This window comes from Sipha flava, unplaced genomic scaffold, assembly GCF_003268045.1.
Source record: "Sipha flava isolate LNK unplaced genomic scaffold, YSA_version1 38_pilon_pilon, whole genome shotgun sequence".
Lineage (NCBI taxonomy): Eukaryota > Metazoa > Arthropoda > Insecta > Hemiptera > Aphididae > Sipha > Sipha flava.
Genome location: NW_020273099.1, coordinates 374918 through 390240, shown reverse-complemented (window position 1 = coordinate 390240; position 15323 = coordinate 374918). Strand labels below are relative to the sequence as shown.

Sequence of the window (15323 nt, the reverse complement as noted above, 5' to 3'; positions counted from 1 at the left end):
TACCCGGTACCTACACAGGCGTGCTCGGGTACCACTCGAAGTATTGTAAATGGTGCCCAACGATTTAAGTCTTATAGTAAGGAGCCCTTAGTTTAACCGATTTAGCTCAAATTAAATGTAATTAATTATCAAACATTTGGTAAAAAATAAACATCGTTTAATAATAAAAAAATTAAACTAAATTTTCTAAATTTTCGTGAAAAAGCTTCTTATGATAATATGACAGTTACAATTTACTACAAAAGTACAAATAGTAAATAATTCAAGGTATCTAAGAAAAATATATGAGATTCAAAGAAAACATATTTATTGGGACAAATGTACCACTATATCAAATAAAAAATGTTTATTTAACTATTTATACGTTATAATTTATTGAATAAACCAACACGTGATAGGGCCCAAAATTATTGCAGACCATGAAATATAGCATGCACACGTCTACGGGTACGCATAATGTCACATAATGCACAAGAACGCGATTGATGGGGATACAAAAAAATAAAACAAAATCGAATATTTCCGTGCCGAGCTCATCGATATAACATTTAAAAACCAGACGATGGCTAATGTTTCGCATTCTACCGATAGGCTGCGTCCTTGCCACGGAGCCGAACGTCATCACCCATAGGTTGTCACTGCAGGTTAACGAAAACGTACGTCGGGAGTGTAGAGCCGTTTTCCGTACCAGATGCCGACGTAGTTGTCGACCGGATCACAAATCTGGGACGTTGCTAGAGGCTGTTTATTCTCTAGGGTGAAGGAGAGCGCGCACTGTGACAGGAGTACAATGTAACGCGCGCCACGCAACCGTGCGCGATGTTTACAAAACCACGTGACCCAATCGGTATCAATGTACGCCATAAGGGTTTAAAATAAATATTCCGGGCCACTCAGGGATTTGTCGTTCGGACGTTACCTCTTAGCGCGGACCACAGCCAATACGTGCAGCCTAATGACACAACAATAACCTCGATTCTCGTCATCGGGTCCCGGCGGCTCTGTGTAGTATTATACCGTCGCAATTCCGCGAGCGACGACCCCGACACGTAATCTCTATGTCTCCCCTGCCGTTTTCTGCATTTGTTGAACAGATTAGAGGAGCAGATTATAACGTTGTAAACGTTTACTCACGAGACCAACCGCAATGGCCGTCGTCGTGGTTTTCTGCGCGCCACGTATCGGACGAACCTACAAAAGTACAGGTGCACGTCGTGTTGACGTCTTTTTTTCGAGCGGTGACTTTCTTTTAAGTTTTTCATTTTTTTTTTTTTTCTGTAATTCTTGCACTATGCGGTAAGTTTTTATACCGGCACTGCTGCGTAACAAGTCGTTAATGTTTAACGAGACGGGTATTACTCGCGCGTAGATGTATTTGTCAGATCCATGGAAGCTCCGATGTAATGTAAATTTTAATTTTTTAACATCGTTTTTACTCATGTTCCATGTTCTAAAACAAAAATCCGGGTATATTGATGCTCTTAAAAATGCATTTGTGAGTTGAAAATCACAAAATAAAAGTATAAATTTGAATAAAAAGGCCTTTAAGATTGAAATTATTTATTTATTTGTTTTTGGATATCATGCTGATTTTAATTTCAAAATGTATCGACTAAGTAATTAAGAAATGTTAACTGTACCTTGTACGAAACATAAAACATATCGACAAATGCTCTAGAAAATAAAAATCTACATTGTTTCCATAGAACATAGGAATATATTACTTATTTAGTTTTTGAAAATCAAAAAAAAAAAAAAAATACATAAATTTCCGCGCCATTATATTAAATATTTGCAAAGGAATCGTCTCATGACTTTTTTAAATTTTGACACCCATAATATGGTTACATACACTCACCATTGTTGAATATTTAATGAGTGTCAAATGTGTGTTTTACAATGGACGATAATATTAATACGGGTTAGGTCGGGTGTTCTCTACACCTACTGAGCGTTTATGTTATATCCAAAATTATGTATCACCGTTGTAAATGTCTTGTTATAATAATAATTTATATTCAATGTCAAATCGTATAATATTCTGTTGCACCATGATTCGCTAATTAATTTGAAATGTTAGATGGTCATCAAGGTGGAAAATTATCAATTTACCTGCTATATTATTTCGCATTTGTCGGGACGAAAGTTAATTCGAGATAACATTCGCATTCATCGCACGGCGACATAATTTCCGGATTTGTCGACGACGATCATAATAAATGCCAGCCGGCGCGATGATGGCACTCTTACAATTTAAACGAAAACTCGACAAATTATTCCAGTGTAATATTGAGAAAGCGTGACTTTGTGAATGTTTGACATGAACTTGTACAAAATACATGTTTCGTACAATCACTGCAGCTTTGAAAACTTGTGAATGTGTGCGCCAGTTTTAATTATTATTTCGAATACGCTGGTCACGAGAAACTAAATATTTTAACGAAAAACAGCACAAAAAACTGTGCGTGTGTACGATTGTTCATGTTAAAACAAATGTGAATGTAATAAAAATAATTTCATTAGTAGTACACTCTGTATGTATTCAGTGTAAGTCATGTGTGTTAGATGTAGTTTCACGTATCTATTCATAGAATTATTAGAATTTATCTCTTTGTTTGATCAACGAACATGCTTCCAAAGGTTGAACCCATATTCTCAGTAAATGCCTTTGGGAAATGTACATGATTGATGATCTAATACTAATATTTAAATTATACGAATCAAATTAAAAGTTCTACTTGATTGAAATTGCAATTGAATTTGCAACCATGGTTGCTTTTTGAATTGTTTTAAATTATAAATCATCATCGATGTTCAGTAAATAGAAATTTCGAACATCAAATTTTGTTTCTGTGGGTTCAAAAATTTTTTTTTAGTTTTGTTTTTTCGTGAGGTATATAAAAAAAATGTTATTTTACAAATTATATTCATCAAGATTTTAAAAATAATTGAGATGTGTGATTAAATAAAATCTTATAATTATAATATTTGCATCCTACGTCTGCAACACTGAACATAAGACAATCACATTATCTTAACATGATAAAAAAAATAATAATAAGAATAATAATAATGAAATCTCCCTTTATGGCGCAGTACAACATTAATGTAGCAATAATAATAAATTGAGTAGGTGATTCTATAGTGTACACCATAATCGAACAAAATAATCAACACAGTAATATTATTTAATACGATGATAATATATGCTTCAGTTGGCGCACATCGATGATAATATAAAATTATTATATAATAGAACTTGGAGGATGCAATAATAGTAATCCGGTCGATTATACCAAGTGATAAGTAGTGCATCTACCTTAAACTTGCGATTATAGAGCTACGCGTAACCGGGATCCGTAATTATAATGATACTGAAACAATTAAAAATACAGCAACGACGTCGCATGCAAACATAATAAGACCGATAACCGTACCACCACGAAGGAATGAAGGACCAATGAAATAAACAGCAACGGTATGGATACAAGTAACCAAAATTTCCATGCTTTCCAGAAACGAATTTTGGTAATTGATTCACCTCAAACTAGGAAAACTACTATGGTTCGGTAAAATTGCCAAGTTCTTAAGTGATAACAAAAAATTTGAAAACCTTGAAGTACATGACGTTGATACGTTCGGCGGTCTTATATGGTTCGAAAATATGGCCGCTAAGAAGACTAAGAGGAAACAATGTTTTTGGAATTTAACTTTTTTTAACTTTTTTGGAAAAATGTTGAATTCAATAATTGTGAAAGATGTTTGGATGATTGAACCGGAGAGTGAAGAAAAAGACATTATCGAAAATTGCATAGATATTTTCTTCGCGTTACCAGTAAAAATTTCAGTTAGAACTTAGTTATATTTCTTCTAACTTAAAATAGGGAAGTATAAATGCATTGTTGAAACAGAGATCAGTAATGAGAACCAAATACGAACCAGCAGGAAAATTACCCTTAAAAAGACCTCGTTTAAGTAAAGCTAGAGACGTGAAAGTGGTAAAATATAAGGTATAATGGAGAGGAGCAATGGAGAACAAAGACAGATGAAAAAATATATAATTAGTGGGCTGATATTGAAGGCTGTCATCCCATGCAAGAAAAATTAAACAAAAAAAAAAAATAAAAAAAAAAATAAATAAACTAAAAAAAAGTATTACGCTGGTCAACATAATGCTTTGCACAATATTTACCAGTAGGTTGATTCATAAGACAAAGACAAAAAAAACCCATAAGTGAAAACGAGGTTTGAACAAAATGTGAACCGAAAGTGAAGACGGGTGGTTAAACGATATAATATGGTGTTCACACGACTACGGACAATACACGAGAGAATAATATGACTCCGACTACATGACTCACGTGATGGTTACAGTCACCGGACACTATTTTACGAAAAAGAAAACTTTTTAAAGCTACCGTGACAATACTAAGACTGGTGAAACTTTTTATGTATGTATATATGTAACTTTTTTACACTAAGATATACGATTTTACATTTTTACCGAAACCTAATTCACATAATACGGAAATATTGATTAACGAACGTAATTATGCATGGTGATAGCATGAAATCAAATGACAAGAACATCGATATTTAAATAAATGTCGTTTACGGCAGAACAGTTTGGATACATTTTTCTGTATAATTTTTAATATATTATTTATGTAAAATAAAATAGAAATTTATTTTGACTAATATTTATATTAAATATATTTGTTGATCGATGTTATCAATCAAGTTCTATTCTAAGTTATATTGATTTTTTTGAATATGTGTAAACAGTAATGAACAAAGTGACAATTTATGTATTTCAAATATTTTGTATAAGAATTTAACTATCGTTATTTTACGAGTACACACTGGCGAATTAAAAACTAAACATTACATTGTTCCCGAATATTGTGTTAAACTATAGTTAAGAAATAATCATCTTAGCAGAAAATGTTTTTACAAAGTTTACTCGATTAAAAGTTTAGATAGAGTTGTACAGTTTACATTTTAGTCGTATTTTGACCGAAAGCGTTGATAACAATAAATAAGTAATAATAAATAATAATAATCGTGTTCTTATTTAAAAATAATTCCAACTCCAATTATTGAGTTACATCGGTAGAATATGAAAACCGTATTCGTGTCACATGACGTTTAACCGTCGCATTTAATAATTGTTTGGTATTTATGTTGTACTGTTTAATTAGGAATACAAACAAATTATTTGGTCTTATATAAATTATCTTCATTTATTTATATATATATATATAAATATATGATAATCATACATTGGGATCGTTATACACTCGGAACTTGGTTGCTTCTAATTGATACTCAGTAGTTGAGTAAAAACGTTTATTTAGTTTGAAACATTTTTTTTTAACGTTCATGTAAAAATAAATATATAATTTAAGTGGTTTTTTTTAATCGTTGAAAATTAATTGGGATTGTTAACGGTTGATCGATAACGGTCTTATTGCGGATAATTTAATGTTCCAATTCATGTAAACATGTATTACAATTTTCATTCAAGACAACAACCATATCTTCTATTCAGGGTATCTGTTTTTCATTTGTAAAATATTTGATTATTTATTTTATGCATAAGTTTTGAAGTTTATTGAATAATTGAATAAGTATTCACAAAAAAAAAAAAAAAAAAAAAAACAAATAAATAAAAAATAAAAAAAAATACGTAACAAAAAACAGAAGAAGCAAAAGAGAATTGGAGTGGTCGTGTGTATATAAGAGAAAAAAGATGTAAGGGAAAATTTAGAATCTTATCATCATTGCGTCGTTTGCATCGTTTATAACACGTCGGTATAATACGGTCAGGACGATCGGAATGAAAATCGAACGGTTTATTTTAAGTCACATATTTTGTTCGCAGAGATAGAAGTGCCGTCGAGATCCATGGCGATTACCGAAGGACCAGAATACGACCGAAAAGGTATGTTCGAATACAATCGATCATCGGATTGACGTATTGTATTAGAAACGATGGTTTTTAAATCGTGTTTCACGGAACGCCTAGGTTCCGTAAAAGTTTTTAAAAATATAATCTACGAATATATTTAACATTTCTTTGTTTCGTTATAGTTTATTTTAAATAATTGTCAAACTGATGGTGTTTTCTTGCGTTATCCCCGGGGTTTTAAAGTTTATTATTGAACATCGAAGAATAAATATTATATTTTACATACAATTTTTCTGTGTCTTGCTCTAACACATGTAAACAGTAAACAGTAAACAGACAACAACATTTTCTTTTGTTAGAAAATAAGAAATAAATTTTAATCGTAGATTTATCTGGCTTTTTCAAAGTCAAGCTTTCCAACCGCATTATGGACATTTTTTTCAAATGAAATATTTCTTACGCCCATGAAGTTGAAACACCTAATACGACTGATTTAATATGAAACTATCTATGTAATATTTTACAACTTGAATATTTTTTTCTTTAGAATTTGCATAATAATATATTAGTTGTAAAGAAGTAGAAATCTCAAAGTATAGAAAAGTTTCATGATTTTTTTTTATCTCATTGACGGAAAAAATTACTTAACATTTTTAAAAATAAATCGTAAAATTCTTGGTCGGTTATATGTAACGAACATTATGAAATAGTCCTAAATTAGTCCGAAGACGACTCATATGTCATGTTCGAATATCTCTTCTGTCCCGCATGCAATACCACCAAGGTTAGAATATAGTTTTTTTTCATAATTTTTTTTTTATTTTCGTTGAAGGACAAGAGACATTGGGTGGGTAAAAAAAAGGAATGACATGTATTCATGTATTAAAAACGGAGAGGGGTAGGATAACGAATAGTTTAATAACCACTCGATACACACACCCACACACACCCACACACACCCTTTATTCTATATTTTTTTTCTCTTCTTCCGCACAGATTATGGCGTTGAAAACGAAAATAACTACAACGAAGGCGGATCTTCCGAAATTGTTTTCAACTCGTTGCCGACAGATAACAGTTCGCTCAACTCGCACGCAACTCGGTCTTACGGATTCCGGGTCGATTGGCTCATCATTGTATCGGCCGGCTGGTGTTGCGTGGTCGCGATGGTGCAGTCGAGTTGCAGGTGATCGCTGCGACGTGCAACGGGAAACATACGCAGTCAGGGGCGAGGATCAACGAGGATTAGGAGTGTTGACAAATGCCAATCGGAACCGAAACGGACTAGTCATTTTTTTTTTTTACGCCCTCATCTTCATGTGTTTCTTTTTTGTAATTTTTTTAGTAAGAGTATCTCGTAAGAAAAATCATATAACAAATAAAAATCCATCGCGGACATTGAACCGCCAGGATACTTGTATAATAATAATTATTAATATGACACTCGTTTCATAATAACAATAACGGGGGAAAAAAAAAAATCATCGCTTTGATTTATGTTCTAATAATATTATTATGTATGTGTACATCGATATCGATTACCGCAGCAGTGTAGGTAATATTTATGCGAGTTAAATACGTTGTTCTATCGTCATTCATCCGTTTGATTTAGCCCATGTTATTTTATGTTTCGTCCGATAGCACCATTGTATAGTGTTATAACAAGCGTAATATAATTATATTAACAGTATCGATATTATACATACATCTATATGTTTTAAATAGTCTCCGCGCCGAGTCGTTGTACATATATATAACCGTATATTATATTTTAATCGTTTACGTTTAATAAATACATATAATACACACATATTACAATAAATAGACATGTACCTCTTTACGTATGTACGCGAGTGAGCGAGTGCGTGTGCGTGCGTGTGCATGTATTTACGCACTTTGTATTGTATTATTATTGTTTTTACGATTATTATATGACTTGTAATGCGATTTAAAAACACTACTACGGTATGCGTGATTTGTTATTTATGCGCACGTGCGTCTTCGGTCACCACTACTGACCACCATCCTCGGAATTCGGTCTCCTTCCACTCATCCTATCCTAGTACCAATAAGTAGTATTTTTCGTGTCAACCAAACCATGTTAGTACGGTGCTGCGGAGTAGTTCTGTGTTGATCTGTTGTATACTGTTTGATAAGCTAACTGGTTAGGGTGAGAGTGAAGGTAGTGTTACTTTTCAGGTGGTTATCGTCGTCCAAAAAGCAAAATCTTTCCGGTTTCGAACCAATCACTGGCCGTGCATTTACAGACACGGACGCCTTATTCAACTCGGCCACGACGCTTCCACGTACAATTTTTTGTATACATACAAAATACTATATTGTTTTAAGCCAGAACAACGAGGATGCGCATCGATACGTTTATATTTTTTCGGACATTTCAATAATATCCTATGGTCACCTGTATTTAATCATCCCGTTACGACGAAAAACATTGAACAAATTAAGGTAGGTAAAGTTTATCGAAAATAATACACAACATATTACTCTTTGATGGTTGGTAATATATTTTGGTATATTTTCCGGCGTGTACCGATGTACGCGAGAACAACTTCGTGATAAATATTACATATAATGATCAGTTTTAAGAGAAAACTGCGATCGAGAAAAATCAAATAAATAATTTGGTATTGCAGATCATTACGAAATGTTTAAAATAATAATGTTTTTCTATTCTAATAAATTAGGAAATTAATCGCGGACGCGATTGAACGAGAAGGATCGTTCGTGTCGATGAGGATAAACTGTCTCTTAACCCTCTCCTCGCCTTAAAAGAAATATCTTTGTTCAAAAATCAAGTAAGGACAGGATTAAAATAAATAAATAAATAAATAAAATGAATGTCGACCGTTGATTACGTAGCGGAACACACGATCGGAAAGTGAATAATAAGTATAATATTATAAGGACGATCGAAAACACGAATCGAACTGGAACGCGCTTCTCCGTCTCCCCGAGGGACGACGGTATGCATGTATTACTACACGGCGACGTATGATATTCACTCGCACCTGGTGCCGAACGGCTAACCCCACGCGTTGGTTTCTGCAACAGGACGAGGAAGACGTACAAACATATAACGTACAATAAATATAAATATAGACGTTTATACACACGTATCCTTTCCCGTCGACGGCGGGTTTCTTAGAAAATTTATCGATGCTGCCATGCACCCGATTACCGGACCGTACATCTTGTTGCCCCCGTTGGCCGGACGCGCGTACCGCGTTAGCCCCGACGGTGAACAAGACGTGCCGCAACCGCACCTCCGCCGCGCCCTTGCTCGTGCCCGGCCGTCGGAGGAGGGGGGGGGAGGCGGGTTTGGGCGCGATGCGATTTCCCCACGAGAAATGTATTTACCCGCGAACACGGTAACTGCGCGCGCGTATCGGAACGGATTGACCGACCGGTGCACAAACACAACAAAGCGAGCGTCGTGCGGATCAGCGTAATTAGGCAATTCCAGTTGGTAAAAAAATAAAAAATAAAAAAATAGCGCGAAAAAAAAAAAAAGACCGCATAAAAATCACGTGGTCGGTTCGAACGGACGTCCGGTGATTTCTATAACACGCCGTGCGTGTCGCGGTGGGGTCGAAAAATCATCCGTGACCGGTACACACGTGCACAATTTATTATTATCGCTGTTGTTGTAAAGGTTTTCGTGCCTCTACTGTACCCTCTCCGACCCAACGAACCGTCCGTTAGCCCCGATTACGCGCGCGCTCGCGTCCGCGGTTACGCTTCCTCCTCGGCCAACCGTAATCCGTTTCTCGTTTCACTGATCGCCACCCGCGTCCCTGTAGGCGCGTGCGAACGTCCGAAACCGAAACGGTTGATCTGTCCTCCCGTCCTGTCGGTGCCGCACCGATGTTGCCCGTGACGAGCGCGCGACGAAGCGTTTAAAACACCTGTGCACCAATGCGCCCGGGGGAAAACGTTGTGTTCGGATTCCGAACGCGCGCCTCCGAGCGATGAATAATAGGACTTTGCCAAAACCTATTACTGCTCGACCGCGACGACGCAGTGTTTAAAACGATTTATTGTGTACGCGATCGAAATGTTTCGAGCGCGCGTGGCCACCGGTACTAGTAAAAAACGCGTTTGAATTCCTCTTGCGCACGTCGCGAACGACGTGGTGCGATAGGAAGCCGCTGACTCTTAATCTCGGAGTCGTGGGTAGAGCTGATCAGCGCAATCGAACAGTCCGGCAAGCCAAGTAAAATAGCACTTAATTGTTCCGCAGTAGGGTGTCGACGAGCTGGACATTAATAAATGAAATGAGACAGACTCGGGATTTGATGAATTGAAGCTGAATACTGTTCAAATCGATAAAATGAATTTAATAGTGAAATAGTGGTTCGTAATAATCACTTGTCACAAGAGACTCCTTGATTAGTTTATCGGTGGGTGCGCATGCACTAACGCACCAAGATCAAGAGCCCCTTACGCACGCACTGATGGCATATGGGTAGAGGTATGTGTGTGTCTCTGTTATACAGCCACGTTCGACGAGATGGACCTCGAGGGTTTTATCTATTTAATTTTTCATTAGGTTATTGTTGGGTTAGACTTCTATTATTTGAATTGTGTTGTCTGTGCGCGTGTCGAAAGAACCATTATTTATTGGTTTTTACATGTTAGTAGTATATATTATTAAAATCGATTTGTGTAATGTTATACAATCAAATGATGCACATTTGAATCATATACACATTTGAGGTAAATTCACGTGTGTCACACTAGGAGCAATTTCAAAACGATTGAAAACGATTTCGTCAGTTTGTATCCACACCCGTACGAAGTTATGTTAAAAACACGCTGATGTACAAATATAGTATGTATTGTATATGTTAGTACGTTGTGTGTATATTACCGTGGCATATTTTACACCCATCTCGCGATGCGATGAAATTATAAATATTATCTCTTTTATCCCGAAAAACTTACGAAATGCATAAAAAAAAAAACAATGGGTTAACTAAACATTTTCCGATGAAAGAGAACGTTATAACAACACGTCCTTTAACTACTCAGTGCTGCCGAAGGTTAAACTTTAGCGCAGCAAGACACCAAACGATCGTTTCACGCCACTTCGGGCTTTTAAGTTCTTTTAGTTTGAGAAAATACAAAACGTAAAACACCACACAACTCTTGGTATTATACATAAAACAAATACGCACTAACATAATTTCAGTTTAATTGAAGTACGTTTTTTTATTTTTTCGTAACTATCTCCGTGTTTTTGTAAGTTTTAAACGGTTTTTAGATTTATTATAACAAATTGTTATTTATTATTTTTTATTTTTTCATCTTCGAGTAATAAAATTCTTCATTTCCCCTTGAACCGAAATCGTTTGTTTTTCTACCCACCATAAATCATATTTCTAATTTCTAACGGTTTAGAATTATAATCGTATTTAATATTTGGAGTTGAACATTTTAAAAATTAAAATCAATACATTTAATTGGAAAATCGTTTAATGATGCCTTCTGATTATTGATTACACGTACGTATACTCTCTCATTCTCTTTCTCTCTCTTTTTCTACTCAATATAATACATTCCAAACAATTCGTTTTATGTACTGCAGGTACTTTCGCAGAATAAAATATAGTTTACAACTACGCAACTGTAACAAACATTAGCGGGATGAAATAATAATATACAGGTAGGTATAATAGCAAATGTAATTTCAACTTTAACAGTTTCACAAATACGTTGATTGTAAACCTATTATAATCACAGGTTCGTTAAGTTGTACTTCGTCAAATCACTGCGAACATTGACAAAATACATGATTTGATGAATAAGAGTAATTTTAAATGCACTGTTATCGCAAACAATCAAAAATTATCCGTAAACAAACCATTCTCATAGTGGTGCAGTGCTGTGAAACATTATGGTAATATAACTTAACCTCAACCATATTATAGTTCTACAGTATTGAAATTATTAAAAATAAACAGTATTTAATCTCTTAAGTAAAAAAAAAAAGTTTGAAAAAATATTTTACATACGTAACCAAACAGAATTCAATTTTTTTTTTTTTGTATAGTGTACAAAAATTGTCGTTTTACGAACAACTTTGCTCTCGAGTCTGTGCAAATTTAAATTAAATTTTTATTCAAGACATTTATGTAATATCTAATGTTCAAGTCGGTTCTGTAAAGAAAGATCGTTTGACCGGACACCTAAAAAATATTTTATATTCGGCGCTGTAGCACCACCGACTGACCTATGTGTTATAACACTCAATGATAGTGAGTAGGTTTAAGGTTCATCAAACAAATCCTACAAAAAGAATACTAGTGATTGTGTGTTTGTAAGACGAGAAACTAAAATTAATTTAAATGAATATAATATGCCGTTTGAAAATATAATAATATTTTGGAAAAAAAAAAAATAAAATCTGGTATATATCAATAAAATGAGGTAATCATAATATGTTGCAGTGTAATCAATATTATAATACGTACAGTTAAAATAATTAACACCAACGTATTAATGAAAAACACATGGGTCCATTCGTCTCAATAACAATGAAAACATAATAAAGCAATATAGTCCACAGAAGTAGATATTAGACCGGAGAGGCATCGGCAGCCGCAGTCGATCACCTACGATCAACAAAACTGTAGAGTTTATATCTATGTATATGACATAACATGTTATGTCGCCAATGTCGAATCATGAACCATTGTGTCCCCGGGGTTGAAATTTTATACAGACCATATCGACAAAATAGGCTCTACTAAGCCGTTTGCTAGGCTCGCAAGTAAATACATTTTTCAACAAATAACAAATTGTAATATTCAATTATAATGTGCGTGTACATGCAGTGTGATACGAACTATTCACTACTCGATTTTCTAAATTGTAATGAATATGGGTAAAACTCCTTAGGTCAGGTGAGACTCTACGGTGAATGGTATTGCTGCACAGGGCTTTTTAACTTCGGTCCGAAGAAAAAAATATATATATTTAATAACAATAATAATTTATTTTATTTGAATTAGTTTTACAATGGTTGATACAATTATACTGAGCCAATGTATCACAAACACTATTGGTCACTATAAATAACTAATATTCATCGATATAGGATGTACAATAGAAGAACGCGATCATTTTACCACATAGCGTCCGTATTCCACCAATTGTCACTCCGGCAGCATTACAAGGTAAACATTGTGTAAATAAATTATGATAAATTTTTTTCTCCAGCTTTTATAGACCATTTATCAGTAAATGATGATCATTGGTAATATCAATAAAAATAACAGTAAAATGCGTCTTTTCAACTATAGTACTTTGGTCCGTATGTTAGTTGTTTTTGTCGATAAAAAAACAGGTTATTAAAAATATAGAAAAACTATAGTTTAAAATCACAGAAAAAACTATATCAGTCTAAAACTGTATGGGCCCATATTACTTGAGGGGATAAACCCCTCTTAATCCGGCCATGGGGTGACGGAAAGATGTACCATTTTATTCATATAACATTGATTTATTTTTACATTTTCATATTACTTTTGTACAGTAAATTGTCAATAATTCAATGATGTCCACACTCTGCACAGACAACACGTATTTTACCATTTGGTCTAACGAGTGCTGGATTTCGAATTCACTGTAACTCGTTGAGTGCAAACATGCATAGTTTAGAAATATATTTACTTTTAATTTTTATTAATTTTTTATTGAGTACGATCTCGTATAAATGGTATAAAATACAAAATAATGAATTTTTAAAATTATGATTTAATTTGGTATTTGTTTAATAGTATTACGGTATAAATTGTGTGCTAGTGATAAGCAAGAATTTGCAAGTAGGGTGAAATAAGAAATTTTCGTGGCATAAGCCAAAAGAAAGCGGTAATAAGCAAAAATTTGCAAGTTCAATTTTAGAATTTGTCATTATAAGCTTTTGAAATTGTGAAGTTGACTCTTCCATTTCGAACTAGAACTTTGAAATCAGTATCCAACATAGCGGTACTGATTTCAAAGTTTTAGGGGGAAATGGGTGGTCAACTTCACAAATTCAAAAACTTATAGCAGCCAAATTAATGAATGGAAAATTCTAAAAATATCGAGTGAATTAAGGTATTTTTGTGGCATATGCAGTTTCGTGAAATTATTTGTTGAACTTATAATGTAATTCCCTATTAAAGGATTTACTTGAAAATTACATTGATCTTTAAAAACATAGTCATTTTAAGGATTGAGTCAAGTCCATCGAATAATAGGGAATTACATTATATGTTCAAAAAATAATATCACAAAACTGCATATGCCACGAAAATATCTTAATTCACTCGATATTTTTAGAATTTTCCAGTCATTAATTTGGCTGCTATAAGTTTTTGAATTTGTGAAGTTGACCACCCATTTCCCCCTAAAACTTTAAAATCAGTACCGCTATATTGGGTACTGATTTTAAAGTTCTAGTTCGAAACGGATGGGCCAACTTCACGAGTTCAAAAGCTTATAATGGCAAATTCTAAAATTGAACTTGCAAATTTTTGATAATCACTAGCTTTTTCTTGGCATTTATTTCAAAATGGGCATGCTACATGAAATTGGTCCGTCTTTTATTTTTTTTGTTTCACGGTGTAAGTTTGGACTGGAAAATTCTGAAAAGACTCGCAAATACTTGCAAATAACTTGCATAGATTTAAAAATAATTGCAATACATAGGTGGACCAACTTCACAAACGTAGTTTGATCCATGTGGAGTGATGTTCTTGTGAGAATTCTCAATCGTTGGTCAATAGTACTGAAATTCGCACGAAATCACGGCGATAGAACCTACATTGAAAGTTTATTCGTTGTTGTTTGATAAATGGCGCTGTCTGCGACTCTTCGTCCAATGTAACTTCATCCGAGTCCACGTTTTTCTTATTCTTCTTGGTATTCTCTTTTTAAATAAAAAAAAAAAATAAATAAAATAATCAAATCAATGATTGCTAATCGAAAATTGTTTTTCGCCGGGCTTTGAAGGATGGGCGAGAGCGAAAACTTTTGAATAACCTATTGGAAGGTTAATCGTTAACATTCTAACACTGAGAAAGTTCTTAAGGAGACTACTAAAACATAATGTATCAATGCATGTAGGTACAGGTTAATTTAAACTACGGTTTATCAAACTCGGGGTTGATAGATTATATCTATAAAAGTAATATACATTGAAAATAATATTAATCATAAATTATAAATAAGCTATAACATTTATTTTATGATAAAAAATATTACAAAAATATTTTCGTTGCGTCAACGATGTATTAACATAGCAACAAATTCAAATTTCGATGAATCTAGTACACCGTCATTCGTATTGTCTTTACAATGCTTATTTCAGACCTTCAATCAAGGTAGGATTGTACATTTTTAAGGG

General features: G+C 34.0%; 1 protein-coding gene across 2 annotated transcripts in view; it reads left to right on the top strand.

The window, feature by feature from the left end:
* The window catches only part of LOC112688398 (lachesin-like), a 106562-nt gene extending 98908 nt beyond the window's left edge, over positions 1 to 7654 (top strand). For both annotated transcript variants that reach the window (XM_025561563.1, XM_025561562.1), the window contains exons 10-11: positions 5885 to 5944; positions 6908 to 7654. In XM_025561563.1, the coding sequence (XP_025417348.1) occupies positions 5885 to 5944; positions 6908 to 7101 (254 nt within the window). In that variant the 3' untranslated portion in view covers positions 7102 to 7654. The remainder of the gene's footprint in view (positions 1 to 5884; positions 5945 to 6907) is intronic.
* Positions 7655 to 15323: the final 7669 nt, after the last annotated feature.